The 27946-nt window shown below is 43.8% G+C and overlaps 1 protein-coding gene across 2 annotated transcripts in view; it reads left to right on the top strand.

Moving 5' to 3' along the window:
- Nucleotides 1–27462, top strand: part of LOC120996946 — an 80962-nt gene extending 53500 nt beyond the window's left edge. For both annotated transcript variants that reach the window (XM_040426833.1, XM_040426826.1), the window contains 4 exons: nt 4662–4772; nt 5974–6117; nt 17422–17710; nt 25937–27462. In XM_040426833.1, coding sequence (XP_040282767.1) covers nt 4662–4772; nt 5974–6117; nt 17422–17709 — 543 coding nt within the window. In that variant the 3' untranslated portion in view covers nt 17710; nt 25937–27462. The remainder of the gene's footprint in view (nt 1–4661; nt 4773–5973; nt 6118–17421; nt 17711–25936) is intronic.
- Nucleotides 27463–27946: the final 484 nt, after the last annotated feature.

Raw genomic sequence — 27946 nt, 5'->3', positions numbered from 1 at the left:
GGTCATTTGTGGGGGTGTTGTTTACTGTTCTGGCATTTTGGGCGGGGCTAATTTGTGAGCAACCCTGTATAGCTAAAGGTACTCGTTGGACTTTCGGCCCCTTTACGCACACTAGGCTGCAAATAAAGTGTCACCATGTGGTATCGCCGTTCTCAGAAGAAGTAGGGCAATGTGTTTTGGGGTGTATTTTTACTTATTCCCATGCTGGGTGAGAGAAAGATCTCTGTAAATTGACAACTTTGTATAAAAAAATTAAAAAGTTGTCAATTTACAGAGATATTTCTCTCACCCAGCATGGGTATATGTAAAAATACACCCCAAAACACATTGCCCTACTTCTCCTGAGTATGGCGATACCACATGTGTGACACTTTTTTTGCAGCCAAGATGCGCCAAGGGGCCGAAAGTCCAACGAGTACCTTTTAGGAGGGCATTTTTAGGCATTTGGATTCCAGACTTCTTCTCACGCTTTAGGGCCCCTAAAATGCCAGGGCAGTATAAAAACCCCCACATGTGACCCCATTTTTGAAAGAAGACACCCAAGATATTCCGTGAGGGGCATGGCGAGTTCATAGAAGATTTTTTTTTTTTTGGCACAAGTTAGCGGAAATTGATTTTTTTTTTTCTCACAAAGTCTCCCTTTCCGCTACTTGTGACAAAAAGTTCAATCTTTCATGGACTCCAATATGCCCTCTAACGAATACCTTGGGTGTCTTCTTTCCAAATGGGGTCATTTGTGGGGTGTTTGTACTGCCCTGGCATTTGAGGGTCTCCGCAATCATTACATGTATGCCCAGCATTAGGAGTTTCTGCTATTCTCCTTAGGCCTCATGCACACGACCGTTGTTTGGGTCCGCATCCGAGCCGCCATTCATTTCAATGGGGCCGCAAAAGATGCGGACAGCACTCCGTGTGCTGTCCGCATCCGTGGCTCCTTTCCGCGGCCCCGCTAAAAAAATATATAACATGTCCTATTCTTGTCCGCGCTTTGCGGACAAGAATAGGCATTTATATTGCCGGCTTCCGTTCCGCAAATTGCGGAAGGCAAGACGGGCGCCTTCTGTTTTTTGCGGATCCGCGGTTTGCGGACCGCAAAAAACGGCACGGTCGTGTGCATGAGGCCTTATATTAGTACTGGAGACCATATCTCCAGAAGGATATTGATACTTTGGAGAGAGTTCAGAGAAGAGCTACTAAACTGGTACATGGATTGCAGGATAAAACTTACCAGGAAAGATTAAAGGACCTTAACATGTATAGCTTGGAAGAAAGACGAGACAGAGGGGATATGATAGAAACTTTTAAATACATAAAGGGAATCAACAAAGTAAAAGAGGAGAGAATATTTAAAAGAAGAAAAACTGCTACAAGAGGACATAGTTTTAAATTAGAGGGGCAAAGGTTTAAAAGTAATATCAGGAAGTATTACTTTACTGAGAGAGTAGTGATGCATGGAATAGCCTTCCTGCAGAAGTGGTAGCTGCAAATACAGTGGAGGAGTTTAAGCATGCATGGGATAGGCATAAGGCCATCCTTCATATAAGATAGGGCCAGGGGCTATCCATAGTATTTAGTATATTGGGCAGACTGGATGGGCAAATGGTTCTTATCTGCCGACACATTCTTTGTTTCTTTGTTTCTATATTGAGCCTACGGGTATGAGATTTTTTTTTTTTCCGTTCAGCCTCTGAGCTGAAAGAAAAAATGAACGGCACAGATGTCTTTCATTCGCATCGATCAATGTGATGAATAAAATCTCTGCCAAAAAGCTCAAAGTGATCTTTATAGCGCCGCAGCGATTTTATGGTGTTTTTGCAGTGATCAGAAAAAAATATTCTGTCACTGCGGTGGGGCGGACTGAACTCAAGTGTGCGCACATGATCAGGCTGATCGCGCGAACACTGCGTTTTTATGTAGAGCCTAAGGTGACCCTAATGTACTGTTAGATCTGATTGCGATCAGTCTTGATCACTTACAGATACTATATAGTACTAGTGCTGATTAGCGACAGCGATGACGCTAATCAGCGACTAATCAGTGACTGCGGTGTGGTGGGCGCTAACTACCTAACAAGTAGCTAACTAACTGGCGGTGATAAGGGACACTTAGGCCCCATTCACACGTCCGCAATTCTGTTCCGCATTTTGCGGAACGGAATTGCGGACCCATTCATTTCTATGGGGACAGACTTTGTCCCGCTCGGATCCGGAATTGCGGATCTGCACTTCCGGGTCCGCACTTCGTTCCGCAAAAATATAGAACATGTCCTATTCTTGTCCGCAATTGCGGACAAGAAAAGGCATTTTCTATATACAGTCTTGTGAAAAAATTAGGACACCCTTTGAAAGCATGTGGTTTTTTGTAACATTTTTAATAAATGGTTATTTCATCTCCGTTTCAACAATACAGAGAGATTAAAGTAATCCGACTAAACAAAGAAAAACTGAAGAAAGTCTTTTCAAGATCTTCTGTAAATGTCATTCTACAAAAATGCCTATTCTAACTGAGGAAAAAAATAGGACACCCTTGCCCCTAATAGCGAGCGTTACCTCCTTTGGCTGAAATAACTGCAGTGAGACGGTTCTTGTAGCCATCTACCAGTCTTCGACATCGGTCTGAGGAAATTTTACCCCACTCCTCAATGCAGAACTTTTTCAGCTGTGAGATGTTTGAGGGGTTTCTTGCACGTACAGCCCTTTTCAAGTCACCCCACAGCATCTCAATGGGATTCAAATCTGGACTTTGACTTGGCCATTCCAGGACTCTCCATTTCTTCTTTTTCAGCCAATCTTTGGTTGATTTACTAGTATGTTTTTGGGTCATTGTCATGTTGCATGGTCCAGTTCCGCTTCAGCTTTAATTTTCTAACTGATGGTCTCACATGTTCTTCAAGCACCTTCTGATACACAGTAGAATTCATCGTGGATTCTATGATGGTGAGCTGACCAGGTCCTGCTGCAGCAAAGCAGCCCCAAACCATGACACTTCCACCTCCATGCTTCCACAGTTGGTATGAGGTTCTTTTCTTGGAATGCTGTGTTTGGTTTACGCCAAACATGTCCTCTGCTGTTGTGTCCAAATAATTCAATTTTGGACTCATCTGTCCAAAGACATTATTCCAGAAGTCCTGGTCTTTGTCAACTTTATCGCTGGCAAATGTCAGTCTGGCCTCGATGTTTCTCTTGGAAAGCAAAGGTTTCCTCCTTGCACACCTCCCATGCAAGTTAAACTTGTACAGTCTCTTTCTGATTGTAGAGGCATGTACTTCTACATCAACAGTAGCCAGAGCCTGCTGTAGTTCTCGAGATGACACTTTAGGGTTTTTGGATACCTCTTTTAGCATCTTGCGGTCTGCTCTTGGGGTGAACTTGCTGGGGCGACCAGTCCTGGGCATGTTGGCAGTTGTTTTGAAAGCCCTCCACTTGCTGACTATCTTCCGGACAGTGGAATGGCTGATTTCAAAATCTTTTGAGATCTTTTTAAATCCCTTCCCAGACTCATAGGCTGCTACAATCTTTTTCTGAAGTCCTCTGACAGCTCTTTTGCTCTCACCATGGTGCTCACTCTCACTTCAAACAGTCAGGAGCACACCAAACTAATGTCTGAGGTTTAAATAGGGCAAGCCTCATTCAACATGCAGAGTAACGATCTACTAATTATGTGCACCTGGTTGTGATATACCTGTGTGAGATCTGAGCCAATTTAAGAGGGAATACATGTGAGGGTGTCCTATCTTTTTCCTCAGTTAGAATAGGCATTTTTGTAGAATGACATTTACAGAAGATCTTGAAAAGACTTTTCTTCAGTTTTCTTTGTTTAGTTGGATTACTTTAATCTCTCTGTATTGTTGAAACGGAGATGAAATAACCATTTATTAAAAATGTTACAAAAAACCACATGCTTTCAAAGGGTGTCCTAATTTTTTCACATGACTGTAGTTCTGGCAATGTGCAGATCCGCCAAATGCGGAAAGTACATTGCCGGTGTCCGTGTTTTGCGGATCCGTAGATCCGCAAAACACATACGGACGTCTGAATGGAGCTTTACAGGGGGGTGATCAGGGAGTCTATATGGGATGATCAGGGGTTAATAGGTGACAGGGGGGGGGTGTAGTGTAGTGTGGTGCTTGGTGCTACTTACAGAGCTGCCTGTGTCCTCTGGTGGTCGATCCAAGCAAAAGGGACCACCAGAGGAGCAGGTAGCAGGTATATCAGACGCTGTTAACAAAACAGCGTCTAATATACCTTTCTGATGCGTTTTCTTTTTTTTTTTTTTTTTAAACATCTTCAGCCTGCCAGCGAATGATCATCTTGTGAACTGCGCGATCTTGTGAGCGTGCGTTCACAGGAAATCTCGGGTCTCGCGAGATGACGCCAATAGGCGTCGCTGAGAGCGCTGCCGCCCGGACGGCTATCGGCGTTACGCGTGCGGCAAGTGGTTAAAGGAGTTGTCAGTTTATTCTTAAATTTCCTTGCAATGCAGAGAACAAAGAAAAGATGCTCCAGAATGATTTATTATTTTATGGGTAACTCAAGTATTTCCAAAAAAAAAATATAGAGATGTCAGAACCGCTGACCGGTCCTCTACAACTATGTATACATATTTCATTGTTTAATAAGTTGACATCATTAATTAATCCTTTTCCTCTTCTCATTTTGAAGATTACAAATCAAACTTTTATACCACGCAGGACAACATTCCAAAATACAAAGAAAAAAGACTGCCCAGCAAAAATATTTTTATATCATATATTGAGATTTCCGGACTTTCAGGTATAGTAATATATCATCACTGATGTATACTACAGTATATAGGTTCTGTTAACTTCCTGTCTACACAGATACCCTTTACCATAATCTTATTTCACCATTGTCTTATATTCTATTGTCTTCTTCCTGAAACATAGTCTCAGTTTTACATTTACTTAGCAATGTGTGTGTGTGCATGTGTAAGTGTGTAGGTTCTGGGAAGAACACTCTGTAATACACTTAGAGGATGTAACCAGTGCAGTATGTCTACTGTAGGCAGGAATGTCTAAAAAGTGGAGGTATAGGCGTACCTAACCTGTTGTGTTATACCATTATGTTAAAGTAAATCTGTCATGTTTTCATAAAAAAATAAATTTTAGCATATGTTACTGCTGCAGCAGCATTATGCATAAAGCAATCTTTAGTTTCTTCACATACCACTGTTTTCCTTGAGTTTTTCCCTTAGTTACGGCTGTTTGAACCTTTACAATATGAGGACCTTCTCAAGATGGCTCCTCTGCCAGTTCTCTGAGGCCAAAACTGCTTTCCCTCACTCCCCATCCACACTTGCTGTAGCCAGCAGCTCCCTGCCAGCCAATCAGATTGGATTACTGAGAGACACGCCTCCTCACTCTGAAGCCTAATGCAGGCATGCAGTGTGAAGGACCGCCCCTCCGTCTTCCTGTCTTCATAGCCAGAGACAGACAAGCCATAGCAACTGTCTTTTAAGGGAGCAGTGGAAAGGGACAGGGGACCAGGGGTGTAGCTATGGGGGGAGCAGTGGAAGCGGCTGCTTTGGGGCCCAAACTCAGAAGGGGCCAACCCAGGAGGAGGACTAAAAGATTTTATTGTGAGTGCCCCCCCAAACAGTATTATAAAATTACATTATATACAGAGACACTGTAGAAAACGGAGAGACAGCGGCTGTTGGGCCTCGTTTGAGAGAGCAATTTTGACTAGCCACTGGTGTGGGGGTTGCACGGAAGGAGGGGGTTGCAAGAAGTTGTTCCTGGGGGTGGCCCTGTTCAAAAATTTGCTGTGGGGCCCAGTCATTTATAGTTACGCCACTGCAGAGGACATTAATGAAAGCTGTTATTATACGTAATTACAGATCTTTTGACAATCATTGACAGATAGCTCTATCAAATCTTGTGCTGTCGCAGTTCTCATAAAATAAGTTTTTTGTTTGACAGATTATATAAAGTATATATATTTATGCTTCCAGATTAAAAAGAAGACAGAATGGCAAATGAGAGCATCAGCAAGGAAACTCAAACGTGCATTACAGAACGATATTGCGCTGAACCACAGCTATATGATCCTTTTTCCAGAACTATCCGACCACCAGAACCATCCTGCAGATGGAAAGGTAAATGAAAGGAATTCTGTCAGCAGCATTGACCCCTGAAAACAACTGTCAGCGATTATATAGGTGACGGGGAGAGCGGTTTAACACCTTCAGGACCTTGGATGAGAATGCTCGTCCAAACTTGCAGGTACTTCAGGCACTAGGACCAGCATTCTCGTCCTGCAGTTAAACTGTCACTGTGAGTAAACACACAGTGTCAGGACAGTGACAATAGCTGTCACAGACAGCTGATTGGTCACAATACCTATGACAGACAGTCACAGCTGTCCCCATCTGACGATCGGCGTGATTGGTCAGTCAATCTAGACTGACCAATCACAGCTAAAGGCGCCTAGTTCAACTCTGATCTCCTCAGTTTTGTCATTACTGTGACAGTACTGAGGAGATCGAGAGTGTGTACTATAAATCCTCAGCAGTACACTCCTAATTGCTGAGGAGATCGTGCGGCAGCCTGACATTCCCCCTCAACCCCCCCCCCCCCACACACACACACACACACACACACACACCTTGCATTGCCGAGGAGATCGGAGCTGTCTCCAGTGCCGAGGAGATCGGAGCTGTCTCCAGTGCCGAGGAGATCGGAGCTGTCTCCAGTGCCGAGGAGATCGGAGCTGTCTCCAGTGCCGAGGAGATCGGAGCTGTCTCCAGTGCCGAGGAGATCGGAGCTGTCTCCAGTGCCGAGGAGATCGGAGCTGTCTCCAGTGCCGAGGAGATCGGAGCTGTCTCCAGTGCCGAGGAGATCGGAGCTGTCTCCAGTGCCGAGGAGATCGGAGCTGTCTCCAGTGCCGAGGAGATCGGAGCTGTCTCCAGTGCCGAGGAGATCGGAGCTGTCTCCAGTTCATTAGAGCTCCCTGATGTTTTGGGGAGCTGTATGACCAGTGAGCTGTGCCTGCCCTTCCCCCTTAGCTGCAGTTAACCCCACCAGCTGCACTTAGTCCCCCTCAGACACCCATACCCCTTCCCTAGTGCTGTGTGACCTGTGAATAAAAGGCAGGAAGCAGGCTGTACGGTGGGTAATACACTTACAGCCAATGCATTACAATACAAAAGTATTGTAATACATTGTAAAGGGGATCAGAACACCAAAAGTCCAGAGTGGGACCAAAAAAAAAAAAAAAGCGTCCTTTAACCAAATAAAGTAAAAAAAAAATGTATTAAATATAGGGAAAAAAAGAAAAGTAGACATATTAGGTATTGCCGTGTCCGTATCAACCGGCTCTATAAAAATACCACATTACCTAACCTCTCAGGTGAACACCGTAAAAAAATTAAATAAAAACGGTTCCAAAAAAGCAATTTTTTTGTCACCTTGCATCACACAAAGTGTAATAGCCAGCGATCAAAAAGTCATATGCACCCCAAAATAGTGCCAATCAAACCCTCATCTCATCCCGTGAAAAATGAGATCCTACCTAAGACAATCGCCCCAAAAAAATAATAAAAACTAAGGCTCTCAGACTATGGAGACACTAAACATGTTTTTTTTTTGTTTCAAAAATGCTGTTATTGTGTAAAACTTACCTAATATGTATACTTTTTTTATCTAAGTTTTACACAATAACAGCATTTTTTAAACAAAAAAATAATTTTTTGTGTCTCCAAAGTGTGAGAGCCATAATATATATATATATATATTATATATATATATATATATATATATATATATATATATATATATATATAATATATATATATATATATATATATTATATTTATTTATTTATTTATTTTTTGGTCGATTGTCTTAGGTAGCATCTCATTTTTTACGGGATGAGATGACTGTTTGGCACTATTTTGGGGTGCATATGGCTTTTTGATCGCTTGCTATTACACTTTTTGTGATGTAAGGTGACAAAAATTGCGTTTTTGGCACCGTTTTTATTTTTTTTTAAATTACGGTGTTCACCTGTAGTATTTTTATAGAGCCGGTCGATACGGACGCGGCGATACCTAATATGTATACATTTTTTATTTTTTTTATTTATCGTCCGTAAGAACCTTCTGTATAAAAATATCACATGACCTAATCCTTCAGGTGAACACTGAAAAAAAAAATTAAGTGAAAAGTGTGTCAAAAAAGCAATTTTTTGTCACCTTACATCATAAAAAGTGTAATGCCAAGCGATCAAAAAGTTATATGCACCCTAAAATAGTACCAATCAAACCGGCATCTCATACCAAAAAAAGAATATGTAGACACTAAAAAATTTTTATTTTTTTTTAAAAATGCTTTATTATGTAAAACTGAAACAAGTCATATTTGGTATTGTCGCGTCCGTAACAACCTGCTCTATAAAAATACCACATGATCTAACCTGTCAGATGAATATTGTAAATAACAAAAAATACAAACAGTGCCAAAATAGCTATTTTTGGTTACCTTGCCTCACAAAAAGTGTAATATAGAGCAACCAAAAATCATATGTACATTAAAATACATATGTACACAATAAAAGCACACAGAGCTATGGGGACTGGGTATTGCGGATGTGCTAGCGGCCATCTAGCAACCCATGTCTTCAGCTCTATAAACAAAATCCCGGTGACAGGTTCCCTTTAAAGGCTATGTACACCTTTTTGGGGGCAATTATTTTTGGTCACTGCATTGTATTTATTTTGAGCTAAAAATAATTTATTCAATTGGTCTTTATTAAAATTATGGAATCCTTTTTTGAGTTCAGAGCTGACATGCTGTACTAGCAGCCTGTGGACTTTTTTTTGTCTTTCTGTCATCTGGGGAACAGACAGTCTCCTTATCTCTGCTCGTTGACATTATAAATGGGGAAGAGCGAATCAACTTTGGATGAGACATCCGAAGTCGATTCACGTAAAACTTCGTTCTAATACTACGTTCCAAGTGGTACCTTGGAACCAAACCCGAGTTAATTTTTGAAGTCATTACCCAAAGTCTTGCGAGACTTCGCAAAGCAATAACTTTGGCTCATTGGAGCCAATGCATTCTAATATTGTACGGAGCTCCTGCTCCGTACAGTATTGGAACAAAGTTTTATTCGAATTTACTTTGGATGTTTTATCCGAAGTCGATTCGCTCATCCCTAATTATAAACACTTATTAAGGGTCCATTCACATGTCCGCATAAATGGGTCCGCATTGCGGAACAGATGCAGACCCATTCATTCCAATGGGGCCTCTAAAGATGCGGACAGCACACCGTGTCTTGTGCGCATTTCTGTTCCGCAGCCCCGCAAAAAAAAAAATAGAGCATGTCCTAATTTTGATTGCAGCCCTGGTCAAGAATAGGCATTTAATATAAGAAAAAAAGGAATTTCAGCTCACCCACCATCCTCCTTCGCTGTGCATGGATCCCAGACCAGGAATCAATCAAAACAGTAGAAAAAATCCAGCAGCAGGATCAGGATAAAATCCAATGTCTTTTATTACTTCATTATAAAATCCATAGGCTGACCAGACAGGCAAGGTCTACGCGTTTCGACTGTACGTCCTGGTCATGATTAACCACCTCAGCCCCCAGTGCTTAAACACCCTGAAAGACCAGGCCACTTTCTACACTTCTGACCTACACTACTTTCACCGTTTATTGCTCGGTCATGCAACTTACCACCCAAATGAATTTTACCTCCTTTTCTTCTCACTAATAGAGCTTTCATTTGGTGGTATTTCATTGCTGCTGACATTTTTACTTTTTTTGTTATTAATCGAAATTTAACGATTTTCTTGCAAAAAAATGAAATTTTTCACTTTCAGTTGTCAAATTTTGCAGAAAAAACGAGATCCATATATAAATTTTGCTCTAAATTTATTGTTCTACATGTCTTTGATAAAAAAAAAATGTTTGGGTAAAAAAAAAATGGTTTGGGTAAAAGTTATAGCGTTTACAAACTATGGTACAAAAATGTGAATTTCCGCTTTTTGAAGCAGCTCTGACTTTCTGAGCACCTGTCATGTTTCCTGAGGTTCTACAATGCCCAGACAGTACAAACACCCCACAAATGACCCCATTTCGGAAAGTACACACCCTAAGGTATTCGCTGATGGGCATAGTGAGTGTCTTTTTACATATACCCATGCTGGGTGAGATAAATATCTTGGTCAAATGCCAACTTTGTATAAAAAAAATGGGAAAAGTTGTCTTTTGCCAAGATATTTCTCTCACCCAGCATGGGTATATGTAAAATGACACCCCAAAACACATTCCCCACCTTCTCCTGAGTACGGAGATACCAGATGTGTGACACTTTTTTGCAGCCTAGGTGGGCAAAGGGGCCCATATTCCAAAGAGCACCTTTCGGATTTCACAGGTCATTTTTTACAGAATTTGATTTCAAACTCCTTACCACACATTTGGGCCCCTAGAATGCCAGGGCAGTATAACTACCCCACAAGTGACCCCATTTTGGAAAGAAGAGACCCCAAGGTATTCGCTGATGGGCATAGTGAGTTCATGGAAGTTTTTATTTTTTGTCACAAGTTAGTGGAATATGAGACTTTGTATGAAAAAAAAAAAAGAATCATCATTTTCCACTAACTTGTGACAAAAAATAAAAAATTCTAGGAACTTTCCATGCCCCTCACGGAATACCTTGGGGTGTCTTCTTTCCAAAATGGGGTCACTTGTGGGGTAGTTATACTGCCCTGGCATTTTCCAGGGGCCCTAATGTGTGGTAAGTAGGTAAATGACCTGTGAAATCCAAAAGGTGCTCTTTGGAATGTGGGCCCCTTTGCCCACCTAGGCTGCAAAAAAGTGTCACACATCTGGTATCGCCGTATTCAGGAGAAGCTGGGGAATGTGTTTTGGGGTGTCATTTTACATATACCCATGCTGGGTGAGAGAAATATCTTGGCAAAAGACAACTTTTCCCATTTTTTTATACAAAGTTGGCATTTGACCAAGATATTTATCTCACCCAGCATGGGTATATGTAAAAAGACACCCCAAAACACATTCCTCAACTTCTCCTGAATACAGAGATACCAGATGTGTGACACTTTTTTGCAGCCTAGGTGGGCAAAGGTGCCCAAATTCCTTTTAGGAGGGCATTTTTAGACATTTGGATACCAGACTTCTTCTCACGCTTTGGGGCCCCTAAAATGCCAGGGCAGTATAAATACCCCACATGTGACCCCATTTTGGAAAGAAGACACCCCAAGGTATTCAATGAGGGGCATGGCGAGTTCATAGAAAAAAAAAATTTTTGGCACAAGTTAGCGGAAATTGATTTTTTTGATTTTGTTCTCACAAAGTCTCCCTTTCCGCTAACTTGGGACAAAAATTTCAATCTTTCATGGACTCAATATGCCCCTCAGCGAATACCTTGGGGTGTCTTCTTTCCAAAATGGTGTTATTTGTGGGGTGTTTGTACTGCCCTGGCATTTGAGGGTCTCCACAATCATTACATGTATGCCCAGCATTAGGAGTTTCTGCTATTCTCCTTATATAGAGCATACGGGTAATGAGATTTTTTTTTTCCGTTCAGCCTCTGGGCTGAAAGAAAAAAATGAACGGCACAGATTTCTTCATTCGCGTCGATCAATGTGGATGAAAAAATCTCTGCCAAAAAAGAAAAAGGAGGGGAAAGGCGTCTGCCAGGACATAGGAGCTCCGCCCAACATCCATACCCACTTAGCTCGTATGCCCTGGCAAACCCGATTTCTCCATTCACATCAATCGATGTGGATGAATAAATCATTGCCGGGATTTTTTTTTTTATATATACAAAGTGTTTGCCAAAGTATATGAACACCGCCACCTCCTCAGCTCATATGCCTCGGCAAACGTATCTTTTACTGCAGAGGAGAAATCTCGTCTTGCAGCGCCGCATACACCGACTTGCGTGTAATCTGACAGCAGCGCAATGCTTCTGTCCGAATGCACATCAGTGCTGCAGCTAGTCGATCGGTTGGTCCACCTGAAAGGTAAAAAAAACAAAACAAAAAAGAAAAAACCAGGCCGGAACGCAATAACTTTATTAACTTTAGAACAGAACATATTAACTTTTTTAAAACTTTTTGAACTTTTTTACTTACCGGTAATTTTTTTTTTTGTTTTAGTTTTTTTTTTACCTTTTATAGAACAAACCTCTCCTTCCCCATGGGACAATGTGCAAAGCGCAAATCGCCCAAAGATGTGGCAAAGTACGTTATGCACTTTATCCCAGGTGAAAGGAGAGGTTTGCAGCAGCTGTGAGTGTAAGGGCCCTAATAGCCCTGTGTGCCTGTCCTGTGAGATGCAATCCCTATGCTAAGTGTACCTGTGTGTGGTACTTCCGGAAACACTCTCCATAGCATAGGGCAGGGTGGTCAGCACAGTCAGGACAGAAATAGCGGGTGTCACGCCTTATTCCACTCCTGCTACAGACACGACATCTTTTTCGGGGTGACGGTTGGGTTGAGGTACCAGGAACGACACTGGGGAAATGTCGCTCGTGTAGACGGCTAACTACACTGGTGGATGGGGCCACGGAACCTCCTGGGTAAAGGAGGTTCTCGATGATCTCTTCCTGGAATTTGAGGAAAGATCGTGTTCTCCCAGCCTTACTGTAGAGAACAAAACTATTATACAGCGCCAATTGAATTAAATATACAGACACCTTCTTATACCAGCGTCTGGTTCTGCGGGAAACTAATACGGAGACAACATCTGGTCATTGAAGTCCACCCCTCCCATGAGCGCATTATAGTCGTGGACACAGAGGGGCTTTTCAATGACACGGGTTGCTCGCTCAATTTGGATTGTCGTGTCTGCGTGAATGGAGGAGAACATGTAAACGTCACACTTGTCTCTCCATTTCACCGCGAGCAGTTCTTCGTTACACAAGGCAGCCCTCTCCCCCCTTGCAAGACGGGTGGTTACAAGCCGTTGGGGGAAGCCCACGCGACTAGTTCGCGCGGTGCCACAGGCGCAAATCCGTTCTAGAAACAAATGCCTAAAGAGGGCCACACTTGTGTAGAAATTGTCCACATAAAGATGGTACCCCTTGCCGAATAAGGGTGACACCAAGTCCCAGACTGTCTTCCCACTGCTCCCCAGGTAGTCAGGGCAACCGACCGGCTCCAGGGTCTGATCTTTTCCCTCATAGATCCGAAATTTGTGGGTATAGCCTGTGGCCCTTTCACAGAGCTTATACAATTTGATCCCATACCGGGCACGCTTGCTTGGGATGTATTGTTTGAAGCCAAGGCGCCCGGTAAAATGTATTAGGGACTCGTCTACGCAGATGTTTTGCTCAGGGGTATACAAATCTGCAAATTTCTGGTTGAAATGGTCTATGAGGGGCCGAATTTTGTGGAGCCGGTCAAAAGCAGGGTGGCCTCTGGGACGGGAGGTGGTGTTGTCGCTAAAATGCAGAAAACGCAGGATGGTCTCAAATCGTGTCCTGGACATAGCAGCAGAGAACATGGGCATGTGATGAATCGGGTGCGTGGACCAATATGACCGCAATTCATGCTTTTTTGTCAGGCCCATGTTGAGGAGAAGGCCCAGAAAAATTTTAAGTTCGGAAACTTGGACTGGTTTCCACCGGAAAGGCTGGGCATAATAGCTTCCCGGGTTTGCGGTTATAAATTGTGTGGCATACCGGTTTGTCTCTGCCACGACTAAGTCCAAGAGCTCCGCAGTCAAGAACAGCTCAAAAAATCCCAGGGCCGAACCGATTTGAGCCGTCTCAACCCGAACTCCAGACTGGGCGGTGAAAGGGGGAACTACTGGTGCGGCTGAAGTTGGTGACTGCCAATCAGGATTTGCCAGCACCTCAGGGACTCTAGGGGGTCTACGGGCCTGTCTGTGCGGTGGCTGCGACGGGGTAACTATTGCACGTGCCACCGTACCAGCTTCAACTGCCCTTCTGGTGCTCGCTACTTCACCATGTTGTACGGCAGTGCTGGTACTAGGTCCAGGAAGGGCTGCGCTGCTGGTGTATGCCTCACCACGTGATCCGGCAGCGACAGCCCCACTCTGCTGCTCTTGAAGCGGATCCTGCGCAACCTGTGGTCTAGCGACATGGGGCCGGGTACGCCTGGTGCTGCCAGGGACCTCCACCTCCTCGTCCGAACTTTGGGTCAGAGAGCCACTGCTTTCCACAGGTTCATATTCTGACCCGCTAGATTCGTCAGATGAGGGTTCCCACTCCTCATCCGACTGGGTCAGAATCCTGTAGGCCTCTTCAGAAGAATACCCCCTGTTTGACATTTTGGACTACTAAATTTAGGGGTATTCCCTGAGACTACCCAAGAAAAAAAGCAAACCTGTCTTACAAAGGGGAAGCTAGCGAAGTACCGGAGGCCGCTGCGGTTGATAAAAAATATCAAAACTGATTTTTTTATCGCCGCAGTGCGTGTAAAGTGAATGTGCAGTGATCAAAAAAAAAAATTTTTTTGTCACTGCGGTGGGGCGGGCGTGGGTGAACGCACGTGTGGGCGACCGATCAGGCCTGATCGGGCAAACACTGCGTTTTGAGTGGAGGGCGAACTAAAGTGACACTAATACTATTATAGATCTGACCGTGATCAGTTTTGATCACTTACAGATACTATAAAAGTACAAATGCTGATTAGCGATACGCTAATCAGCGAATAAAAGTGACTGCGGTGCGGTGGGGTGGGCGCTAACTGACGCTAACTACCGAACCAAGGGGCCTAAACTATCCCTAAAACCTAACAGCCAATACTAGTGAAAAAAAAAAGTGACCGTTTACACTGATCACTTTTTGTCTTTCACTAGTGATTGACAGGGGCGATCAAAGGGTTAATTGGGGTGCAGGGGGGTGATCAGGGGCTACAGTGAAGTGTTTGGTGCTACTCACAGTTCAGTCTGCTTCTCTGCTGGATCCAACCGACGAAAAGGACCAGCAGAGAAGCCATATAACAGATCATATTTACTAATATGATCTGTTATATGGCTTGTGATTGGATTTTTTAAAAATCGCCAGCCTGCCAGCCAATCATCGTTGCTGGCAGGCTGGTGACGAACTTCTTCTTTAACTTTTGCTGGCCCGCGATGCGCGGGCCGGCTTTGAGCGAAATCTCGCGTCTCGCGAGATGACGCGTATATGCGTGACTCTGCGCAGCGCTGCCACCTCCGGAACGCGATCCTGCGTTAGGCGGTCCGGAGGTGGTTAAGACATACAGTCGAAACGCGTAGACCTTGCCTGTCTGGTCAGCCTATGGATTTTATAATGAAGTAATAAAGACTTGGATTTTATTCTGAGCCTGCTGCTGGATTATTTCTGCTATTTTGAAGAATAGGCATTTCTATCATAGTCCCGACCATGTGCAGTCCGCAAAATTCAGAACGCACATGGCTGGTGTCCGTGTTTTGCGGATCACAAAGTACTTGCAGACGTGTGAATGTACCCTTGAGCTCAATCCTTATCTTAATCATAAGAATGTGGCTTAAATAAGTGTTTATGACCTCTCAGTAGTTTAGAGATAAAGGTTATTAGATGAAGGAACAAGTGAAAGCACCAGTCACACAGCTGGAAAAACAGTTAACCCTTTGTGACAGAATGACTCAATATTTTTAATAAAGGCGAGACGCGAGATTTCCTGTGAACGCACAAAGGGGCCCACATTCCAAAGAGCACCTTTAGGATTTCACAGGGCATTTTTTACACATTTTGATTTCAAACTACTTCTCACGCATTAGGGCCCCTAAAATGCCAGGGCAGTATAACTACCCCACAAGTGACCCCATTTTGGAAAGAAGACACCCTAAGGTATTCCGTGAGGAGCATGGCGAGTTCCTAGAATTTTTTATTTTTTGTCACAAGTTAGCGGAAAATTATGATTTTTTTTTTTCTTACAAAGTCTCATATTCCACTAACTTGTGACAAAAAATAAAAACTTCCATAAACTCACTATGCCCATCACTAAATACCTTGGGGTGTCTTCTTTCCAAAATGGGGTCACTTGTGGGGTAGTTATACTGCCCTGGCATTTTAGGGGCCCTAATGCGTGAGAAGTAGTTTGAAATCAAAATGTGTAAAAAAAATGCCCTGTGAAATCCTAAAGGTGCTCTTTGGAATGTGGGCCCCTTTGCCCACCTAGGCTGCAAAAAAGTGTCACACATGTGGTATCGCCGTACTCAGGAGAAGTTGGGCAATGTGTTTTGGGGTGTCATTTTACATATACCCATGCTGGGTGAGAGAAATATCTCTCTAAAAGACAACTTTTCCCATTTTTTTTTATACAAAGTTGTCATTTGACAGAGATATTTATCTCACCCAGCATGGGCATGTGTAAAAAAACACCCCAAAACACATTGCCCGACTTCTCCTGAGTACGGCGATACCACATGTGTGACACTTTTTTGCAGCCTAGGTGGGCAAAGGGGCCCACATTCCAAAGAGCACCTTTAGGATTTCACAGGGCATTTTTTACACATTTTGATTTTAAACTACTTCTCACGCATTAGGCCCCTAAAATGCCAGGGCAGTATAACTACCCCACAAGTGACCCCATTTTGGAAAGAAGACACCCCAAGGTATTTCGTGATGGGCATAGTGAGTTCATGGAAGTTTTTATTTTTTGTCACAAGTTAGTGGAATATGAGACTTTGTAAGGAAAAAAAAAATCATCATTTTCCGCTAACTTGTGACAAAAAATAAAAAGTTCTATGAACTCACTATGCCCATCAGCGAATACCTTAGGGTGTCTACTTTCCGAAATGGGGTCATTTGTGGGGTGTTTGTACTGTCTGGCCATTGTAGAACCTCAGGAAACATGACAGGTGCTCAGAAAGTCAAAGCTGCTTCAAAAAGCGGAAATTCACATTTTTGTACCATAGTTTGTAAACGCTATAACTTTTACCCAAACCATTTTAATTTTACCCAAACATTTTTTTTTTATCAAAGACATGTAGAACAATACATTTAGAGAAAAATGTATATAGAAATGTAGTTTTTAAAATAAAAAAATTACAACTGAAAGTGAAAAATGTCATTTTTTTGCAAAAATTTCGGTAAATTTCGATTAATAACAAAAAAAGTAAAAATGTCAGCAGCCATGAAATACCACCAAATGAGAGCTCTATTAGTGAGAAGAAAAGGAGGTAAAATTCATTTGGGTGGTAAGTTGTATGACCGAGCAATAAACGGTCAAAGTAGGGTAGGGCAGAAGTGTAAAAAGTGGTCTGGTCATTAAGGGTGTTTAAGCTAGGGGAGCTGAAGTGGTTGAAGAGAGACTGTGTATTGGCAAAGACCGTATTTGTAATTTTTTTTTGTTTACCTTTTTTTTTTTTTTTAAGCATTATGAGCCTGCATATTTTTTATACTGATTAAAAGATGGCTATGTCTTCAGAAGTGTACATCTTTGCTTCATTTTAGGTGGCTCACAAAAGGCAAAATGTTGACCGAAGAGTCAGTGAGAAGATTAGAGAATTATTTAAAAGTGGAGTCAGAAAAAAGAGTGATATTAAAAAACTAGTTGACCATTTTGTTCATCACGATCTCTTTGGTGGACAAGACCTTCCCGCCGACTCAAGAAGATTTCTCCCAACTGTAAAAGAGATCACAAAGATAATGAGACAGTGTATCAGTGAGCGCAAAATCTGCATCATGGATCAGAGCATGGGGCTACAGCCGCCACATTCCTGTGAAGAAAATAGCTTTTAATGTAGGTTTTTTCTTTTTTTTTTTTTTTTCCGTAACTAAACTTTTAATAATTTTTTTTTTTTTATGCCCTAAAAATAATTTTTCTAATATACTTTTATTTATTCATTTTAGACTTTTTACTAAATATATCTCTCCCCCCAAAGCCCTGATTTTCTTTTGCGCATTAAATTCACTGTTCTCCACATCACTGACCTCTCAGCGGTTTACGGAGTAGGGGCTCTACACTGTATCAATGGGGCCGCAGCGAACGGAGTAGGGGCAGAAGCACACATTGCTGCTCCTGCCTGTGCCCCCTGAGGTTGGCTAAATAGTGGCATAGCTAATGGGGACCCTGTAACCATGTACTATGCCAGGAATAGCTGAGCAGGTCCTGCCTGTGCCCCCTGAGGTTGGCTAAATGTACTATGTACTATGCCAGGATTAGGCTACTTTCACACTCTCGTTTAGTGCGGATCCGTCATGGATCTGCACAGACGGATCCGTTCAGATAATACAACATGCATCCGCTCAGAACTTATCCTTTTGTATTATCTGGAACATAGCCAAGACGGATCCATCTTGAACACCATTGAAAGTCAATGGGGGACGGATCCGTTTTCTATTGTGTCATAGAAAACGGATCCGTCCCCATTGACTTACATTGTGTGTCAGAACGAATCCGTTTGGCTCAGTTTTATCAGACTGACACCAAAACGCTCCAAAGCGGAATCGAGACGGAACAGAGGCAAACTGATGAATTCTGAGCCGATCCTTTTCCATTCAGAATGCATTAAGGCAAAACTGATCCGTTTTGGACCGCCTGTGAGAGCCCTGAACGGTTCTCACAAACGGAAACAAAAACGCCAGTGTGAAAGTAGCCTTAGCTGAGCAGGTCCTGCCTGTGCCCCCTGAGGTTGGCTAAATGCTGGCATAGCACATGGATACCCTGTAACCATGTACTGTGCCAGGATTAGCTGAGCGGCGTGCGCTCCTACCTGTGCCGGCTTTGCTAAGCTTAAAGTCCTGCATTTAAGCTTTTAGCTTAGCGAAGCAGGCACAGGCTGGAGCCTGTTCAATAAATAAAGTATATTAGAAAAAAATATTTTTTAGAACATTTAAAAAATAAAATAAAACTTGATTAAAAGTTTAGTTACTCTTTAAAAGGGAACCTGTCGCCTCCCCAAACCATCCCACGCCGCCAGCAGTACCTGCGTGTAGCGAGCAGCGTGTTTCTGATGATGCCTTTCTTCCTGAAGGCAGATGCTGCAAAAGTACTGAAAACGTTGTTTTATCCCCTGCCCGGCGCGCTTCTCCACACAGGCTTGAAGTCACAGAGGCATCGGCCTCCTTGCTTCATGTCACGGTAACCGCGCCCCTTTGCGGAATGTGGAACCCACATTTGGACATGTGTGTGTGTATATAATATATATGTATACATACATGTACTATGTATATATGTGACAGTTATGGTTTTATTAGTTTATTGCTAATATTGATTATATGTAATATGCTATTTATACAGTTACGGTTATATTTTTTTATTCCATTATAAACAGTTGGACATCTATGTGGTTCATATTGTTAACAAAACTTGCGCTCTTATAGCCAAAAAGTTGCGATTCAAAAGGCATCTGTCAGCAGATCTGTACCTATGTCACTGGCTGACCTGCTGCATGTGCACTTGGCAGCGAAGGCATCTGGATGGTCCCATGTTCATATGTGCCCGCATCGCTGAGAAAAATGTTTTATTATATGCAAATGAGCCTCTAGAAACAACGGGGGCGTTACCGTTACACCTAGTCTCTCTGCAACTGCTGAACCCTCTGCACTTTGACAGGACCAGACAGTGAAAACGTCATCACACCTGACCCTTTTTAGAGTGGAGAGAACTGAGCTTCTTGGTGTAAAGGCAACGCCCCCGTTGCTCCTAGAGGCTCATTTGCATATATTAAAACTTCATTTTTCTCAGCAATGCGGGCACATACCGTATGAACATGGGACCATGAGACGCAAGCGCACATGTAACAGGTCAGCCAGTTTCTTAGGTGCAAATCTGCTGACAGATGCCCTTTTAAAGAGGACCTTTCACTAGAATAAAAAATGTAAACTAAGTCGGCGCCCAGGGATCTCCCTGCACTTACTATAATCCCTGGGTGCCGCTCCGTTCGCCCGGTATAGCCTCCGGTATCTTCATAGTTAGGCTCCACCCAGTTGAGCCTGCCGGCGTCTCCTTCTCCCATGCTGTAGCGCTCGCCAATCGCAGCACTCAGCTCATAGCCTGAGAGGTTTTATTTTCTCTCAGGCTATGAGCTGACCGCTGCGATTGGCCAGCGCTACAGCATAGGAGAAGGAGACGCCGGCAGGCTCAACTGGGTGGAGCCTAACTATGAAGATACCGGAGGCTATACCGGGAGAACGGAGCGGCGCCCAGGGATAACAGTAAGTGCAGGGGGATCCCTGGGCGCCGCTCTCCATGTCTGTATACTTAGTTTAGATTTTTTATTCTAGTGAAAGGTCCTCTTTAATCTCTCTCTGGATTCTGTATTTCATGGCTCCTGCTCTGTCTTTTCGGCTGCACTCTGTGGACTGAATTGTGCTGCTCATTTGTAGAGTGAAAGGTCTAGACACCTTCTTAATGTCATTTTCCTAATACACAATTTAGTGACCGAAAGAGATTTAGAAAATGTGGCATGTGTCACTTTAGCAGAGAATATCTGTGTAAAGGTTTTTCACATCAACGTTTTTTCCGTTACATATTGTACTTTATTTTAGTGTTAAAAATGTAACTGATACAATTAGCGTATATTTATTTTTTTACAAAATGCAAGACTCAATGAGAATTTTCTATTTTCAGCTGCAGTATTTCACATATATACATAAACTAGCTGAAGAACCAGCTTCGCACGGGTATATTTAATTTAATGTTTGTTTGTGACATAAAAGATATCGACAGTATCCACTATAACAGTTACATCTACAGCACCCCGTCCCCTTGGCAGTGACCCCCACACCCCCAGTGCCGCATCTTCTTAAAATGGGACCTCCACAGCAGCCCACCCCCTTAACTTTGACCTTCACAGCAGCCTTTAACAGTGAGTTCCACAGACCCCACCCTCTTGACAATGACCTCCACAGGGGCCCTCCCCCTTAACAGTGACCTCTACAGCACCTGCCGCTTAACACTGACCATAGGTTACAGTCCCCTTAACTGTGACCTCCACCATTCCCGGCCCCCTTAGCAGAGACCTCCACAGCGACTGCCCCTTTAACTGCCCCAGTACCCTGCTTTCTTAAGTGACCTCACAGTACCCCGCTGCCTCATTAATAGTGGCCTCCACAGTCCCCTCCTCCGTTAAGTCACCTCCACAGCATTTGCCCCTTCATTAGTGACCTCCACAGTACCCCGTCTCCTTAAGGCCTCTTGCACACGAATGTGTGCACCCCGTGGTCGTGCTGCTCCGTGGGGCAGCCACAGCGGATCGCTAACCCATTCACTTTAATGGGTCCACGATCCGGCCGTTCATCAAAAAGATAGGACATGTTCTATCTTTTTGCGGAACGGAAGTACAGGACGAAACCCCACGGAAGCACTCCGGAACCCTACAGGAGCACTACGTTCCGTGCTTCCGTTCTGCATCTCCGGATTTGCGGACCCATTCAAGTGAATGGGTCTGCATCCATGATGCGGAATGCCCTCGGAATGGTACCCGTGTATTGCGGATCTGCAAATGCAGTCCGCAGTACGGCCACGGAGCGCGCACGTTCGTGTGACAGAGGCCTAACAGTGATTTACACAGACCTCCGTTTCCTTAAAATGTGACTTTCACACTTTCACAACACCCAACCCCCTTAACAGTGACCTTTACAGCACCCCGCCCCTTAACACTGTGACCTCCACCGTTCCCTGCCCCTTTAACAGAGACCTCCGCAGTGCCCGCTCCTTTAACAGTGACCTCCACAGCATCCTGTCCCCTTAACAGTGACCTCCACAGTGACCCGCCCCTTTATTAGTGCTCTCCATAGTACCCCGTCTCCTTACAGGCATTTCCACAACACCCTGCCCCCTTAACAGTGGCCTCTACAGCAATCTGCCCCTTAACACTGACCTCCATAGCGGACCGTCCCCTTAATTGTGACCTCCACAGCGCCCTGCCCCTTTAAAGGAAATCTGTCACTAGGATAATCGCTATTGAAGTAAAGTCATGGCCTGATAGCACTTAGTACCTTATTTCCAGATGTGCCTTTGTTTCAGCAATAGATGTTTTCTATCTTCTGAAAATCCAGTTTATTTGGTATGAAAATGAGCCAGTAAGGTGCCCAGAGGGGTGTCACTCTTACAGGAAGGAGCCCAGACACGCCCCTGCTAGTGCCCAAGCCTGCCCTCATGCTGAGAGCAGGGAAAAGGGGGGGCAGAGTTATGGCTTGAATGTGATGTAGAAAATTCAGGGGTTGGCAGCACTACTCATCACACTCATTTGGGTACTGACCAGAAAATGGCTTACAACCCAAATGGTGCGCGCAGATAGGGATCCTGGCTGGGGGTCCCAACTCATCCAGACAATTCAATAATCCGCAGCACTCGCCGGTAAATGATGAAAACTCACTGCTTGATAAAGACCAACTGAGGTCGAAACGTCGCTGTATACTGGCTGCTTGAGTGAATAAATCACCACTATTTTCATCATTTACCGGCGAGTGCTGCGGATTATTGAATTGAATGTGATGGGGGGGGGGGGGGGGGGACACATTGTGGCAGGGGGCGTGTCTGGGCTCCTTCCTGCAAGAGTGACACTCCTCTGGGCACCTTACTGGCTCATTTTCATACCAAATAAACTGGATTTTCAGAGGATAAAAACATCTATTGCTGGAACAAAGGCACATCTGGAAATAAGGTACTAAGTGCTATTAGGCTATGGCTTTACTTCAATAGTGATTATCCTGGTGACCGATTACCTTTAAAGGGAACCTGTCATCAACTTTGTGCTGCCCATACTAACGGCAGAATAAAGTAGACACAGGTGAGTTGATTTCAGCGGTCTGTCCTTTATAAATTAAAAGTAAGTTCTTGCCGAGAACCAACATCACAATCATTGCCGACTAGGCCACCTGAGAAGAGTCCTGGTTATTCATGACTTCCTGCTCTCCCTGCCCATCTGCTGATGGCTGACAGTCTTCTACCTAGTTTTCTCCCTTTGGCAGTTCTCTCCTAGAGAGAAAGGGAGAAAACTAGGTAGAAGACTGTCAATCATCAGCAGATGGGCGGGGAGAGCAGGAGATTATGAATAAGGCTACATGCACACGACCGTGCTGTTTTTTGCGGTCCGCAAACTGCGGATCCGCAAAAACCGGAAGCCGCCCGTGTGCCTTCCGCAATTTGCGGAACAAAACGGGCGGCCCATTGTAGACATGCCTATTCTTGTCCGCAAAGCGGACAATAATAGGACATGCTATATTTTTTTTTGCGGAGCCACGGAACGGTGCAACGGATGCGGACAGCTCACAGAGTGAATGGGTCCGCATCTGAGGCGCAAAAACGGCGGTTCGGATGCGGACCAAAACAACAGTCGTGTGCATGAGGCGTAACCATGACTCTTCTCGGGTAGAGTTGACTCTTCTCAAGGTCTGAGCTGCAATGATTATGATGCTGGTTCTCAGCAACCACTTACTTTTAGCTCATTAGTGACACACCGCTGAAATCAGCGTTTCAGGTTTGAGGTTTGTTTTGCTGCTTAAGTGCTGTGGAAAGCATAGATTAAAATGAAAAATCTGTAAAAATAAAAGTTTTGCTTTTATTTTGATTCCCTATGTATTTTAACCAAAACTATTTTTACTTTCATCTTTTACATTTAAAAAAAAAAAAAAAGAAAAGGGGCCCAAAGCAAAAGTTGGGCAACTTGCATGGTTAGTATGTAGTAGCACCCCTCTTGGCAAGTATCACAAGTTTCAATTCTTGTTTTGATGGATTTTCCTCCATTGTTCCTTGCAAAAATCTTCCAGTTCTGTGAGATTCCTGGGCCGCCTTGCATGCACTGCTCTTTTGAGGTCTATCCACAGATTTTCAATGATGATCGGATCAGGGAACTGTGAGGGCCATGGTAAAACCTTCAGCTTGCTCCTATTTAAGGTAGTTTCAGGTTGCCATTTCGTCAGTTTGAAATGTAATCAAGAAATGTCAGTTATCAAGAACAGTAGAGGTGAAGAACAGTTCTGGAAGACCAAGAAAAATGACAGCTGTTAGGACTGCTAGAAAGGTCAATTTTGAGTGCTAAAGACTAGAGATGAGCGAATTTCAGGTTGTTTACTGGTAAAAAGTGAATTGTGTTATGGATTCCGTTACCACGAACCATAATGCAATTCTATGACAGAATGGACTCCCCTGCATAACTGAAACGCAACGGATCCGTAGCCGATAGACTTCTATTATGACGGAATGAATAACGAAATGCCTCTAAAGGCATTCCGTTATGCATTCCTTCATAGAATTGCGTTGTGGTCCGTGGTAACTGAATCCATAATGCAATTCACCTTTCACCAGTAAACCAAGCGTGAACTAATTTCAAAATATGAAATTTGCTCATCTCCTACTAAAGACCTTCAGAAAAATTTAGCACAATCGGGAGTTGTGGTACATTGTTCTACTGTTCATCAGAAGAAAATCTACCCTCCATCCTCCCCACTAAATTCAGCATCTGCTGTTTGCAAAAGAACATCATCTAAAACCTGTGCCTTTTGGAAACAAGTCCTGTGGACTGATGAGGGATGGAACTCTTAGGCCACAATGAGCAAAGGTATGTTTGGATAAAAAAAGGGCACAGAATTTCATAACAAGAACACCTCTCCAACCATTAAAGGGATTCTGTCATGAGATTTGAGGGCTATAACCTAAACACATGGCCAGGTCCCTACTAATACCCTGAATCTGAAACTGACCTTATTAAATGTGCCTGTGGCTCTATTAGCATATAAAACAGGTTTTTATAACCTGTCACTCACGTACCAAATGTGTCCAAGGGGACGTCTCATCATGCAGGGTGCCCGGCTGCAGCCGCCTTCCGACTAGAAATCGCCGCCCTCCCTTTCAATAGAGCCGCCTACCTCACCTCATCGCCGCCTCCCTCACCTCAGCGCCGCCTCCGAAATCGTCCGCTCTCCTCAGCCAGATCCCGCGCGTGCGCACTAGGTATAACCTGATGCGTCCGTGTGGACTCCTGGCAGCGGCCTCGTTGAGCGAAGTGCGCATGCGCTGGCTGGTGCACTTCGCTCAAACCTGCCTTGACCGCCCTATTGCAGCCATCCAACCTCTTACAGCCGGGTGCAAAGCTGTTCGGAGGTTCGGAGCGCACAGGCTGCTTTTCTACAGAGGCTCCCTTTTGATCTATTTCTAGTTATACCTATTGCGCACGCGCGGGATCTGGCTGAGGAGAGCGGACGTTTTCGGAGGCGGCGCTGAGGTGAGGTAGGCGGTTCTATTGAAAGGGAGGGCGGCGATTTCTAGTCGGAAGGCGGCTGCAGCCGGGCACCCTGCATGATGAGACGGGACGTCTTGGACACATTTGGTACGTGAGTGACAGGTTATAAAAACCTGTTTTATATGATAATAGAGCCACAGGCACATTTAATAAGGTCAGTTTCGGATTCAGGGTATTAGTAGGGACCTGGCCATATGTTTAGGTTATAGGCCTCAAATCTCATGACAGAATCCCTTTAAGCATAGGGGTGGATTAATCATGCTTTGGCGTTTTGTTTCAGCCAATGGCATGGGGAACATTTCATGGGTAGAGGGAAGAATTAATTCAATGAAATTCCAGAAGCAAACATAACACCAACTGTAAAAAAGCTGAAGTTGAAAAGAGGATGACTTCTACAAATGGACAATGATCCTAAACACACCTCAAGATCCACAATAGACTCCCTCAAAAAAACATCGTATTTACAGTCCCCTGATCTGAATATCATTGAAAGTCTCAAAAGAGCAGTGCATACAAGAAAGACCAGGAATCTCACAGAACTGGAAGACTTTTGCAAGGACGATTGGATGAAAATCCCTCAAACATGAATTGAAAGACTCTTGACTGGCTACAAAAAGGCCACTTTCACACGTATTTGCAATCCTTATATGGGCCAGATTTTATGTCCAAGATCCTCCGCTAATGTTCATGAATAAAACGATTCACAAGGGTGTATAATTTCCATTGGTATTTGAAATACGCAGCATGTCCGAGTTTTGTTCGTATTTGTTTCCAAATAGGCACGTTACAGTCTATGGGAGTGCATCCGAAATGCAGGGAGGAAAGAATACGCAAGTAAATCCTGATGAAGTCCTGAAGCTGAATACTGAAAATATGTCATCAGGAATCCATTCATAATCCAGAGCCAGAATACTGCTTGATTTCAATACACTTGTTTGAAAGAGGCCAAGAGCTGCCGGAATTGGAGACCATTTCTGAAACCATGGAGGACAATCGGCCATGGTGCTGTGAGGAGTGGTCATGCCAGCCGTCTTTGGACTTTGTATGAACTAATGGCACAGTTTCTTTGTTCCTGTTCTACAGTTTGGAGTGCCGAGGACTGCACTCAAACTTGGGACAAGTATGAGTAAAAACATGCACTTTTACAGTGACAGCAAGAATGATTTGTTCCTCAACTGTCAGCTAGCAAGTATTGTAAGAATAAATGTGGGCTCAAGAAGAACCTGAAGCTGATGTGTGTATAAATATCATAATACCAAAGCCACAATTCTCATAGAATGAGCAAAGGGCAGCTGATAAAAACGTGTGTTTTAGTGCAAAGGGACTAAAAATAGATGGTCTGCTTGTGGAGTCAAGTTGGCCTGCAAGATGAATTTCTCCTGGGGCTTGTCCATCTGTCTACCCCTCTGTAGCCTCCGTCTCTAATCTGTAGCCTCCATCTCTAATCGTCTGCTTTCCCAGATCTGCTGTGATTGTCTCCTATATATTGCAGTACAGAAGATCATGTGCTCCATCTCTCTGTAGCACACACTCAGAAGCAGCAACAGAATGGAGGACATTATATTGCAGAACTAAGCAGTGTAGCTGTGAATCCAGCGCTAGAGCTAGATAGTAAACCACTTACTGGAACCAGCAGTGTGTGTCTGTGCCTCTCTCTCTCTCTCTCTCTGCAGCTCCATCTTCTTTCCCATCACCATAGACTTTTATGGGTAGCAGCTATAACCTGATCCTTCAGTGAGATAATTCATCTCATCTGTGCCTCTCTTTCAAAGGGTTTTTTCCAACCAGTCAGATACTGATGACCTATCCAGAGGATAAGTCATCAGTATAAAACTCCCAGAAATTTCCTTTTTAATACAGATTTTTCTTGTCTCACATGGTGAGGTAGATCTGCAAAGACACTGGTCTGGATGAGCAAATCTTGAGCAGCAAAGGGCAGATGTCATCAGTGCATAAGGGAAGGAACACAGACACAGCAGAAGCAGAGACATAGCTGATCTGAAGTTTTAACTGGAGCATAACTGATCTAAATGGGCTGAGGAATACTTGGTGTAGCAGACCTGTAGTAGTGCTATACAATACAGAGCTGTGGACGCAATGAAGCAGTAGTGTAACACGCTTGGAGTCGCTGAGCTGTAGTTGTGCTGTACAATGCTGAGCCGCCCACGTGCAATGATTCCGTTTAGCTGAGGAACTTTTGATGTAGTGGAGCTGTAGCAGAGTTGATATAGTGGCAGGGCCTCTATATAGCCGAGTTGGAATAGTGAAAAGTCCTATTTAGCCAGACTAATGTAGTTGCAGGATCCATATAAGTCCTGGATGTTGGAATAGTGGCACACAAACAAAGGTGACTATCAGAAAGCAATCTTCTGTCTTCAAGACCTTATCTCTTGCAGTAACCTCCCACTAGCCTTGCTACAATCCAAGATTTGGTTGATCTCATACTTGGTATTGTAATCCTGAACAGAGACAGGTGATGTTTTGACCATGGTGGAGAAGTTTTTGAGGACCGGTATGAAGGAGAGAGATATGGAAGCAGGGATCTTGAGAGTATGAAGTAATTCCAGAGAAAAGGCTACAGTGTTTTTTTCTTTGTGTGAAGGAATAAGGTTTGTGCAGACTGTTTTGACAGGAAGAAGAGGCTCACAACCATAAACTGTGTAGAAGGAAGATTTCATCATTGACTGAATTGTAACAAGCAAATTCTGCCAAAGTGAGTATGTCAGGCCTATTCTCTTTACAAAGAGCATTACAAAGAATTTGGGATAATAGCAGAAGTCTAATTTATT

The sequence above is a fragment of the Bufo bufo genome, chromosome 1 (assembly GCF_905171765.1).
Source record: "Bufo bufo chromosome 1, aBufBuf1.1, whole genome shotgun sequence".
Lineage (NCBI taxonomy): Eukaryota > Metazoa > Chordata > Amphibia > Anura > Bufonidae > Bufo > Bufo bufo.
This window is presented reverse-complemented; position numbering and strand designations above follow the sequence as displayed.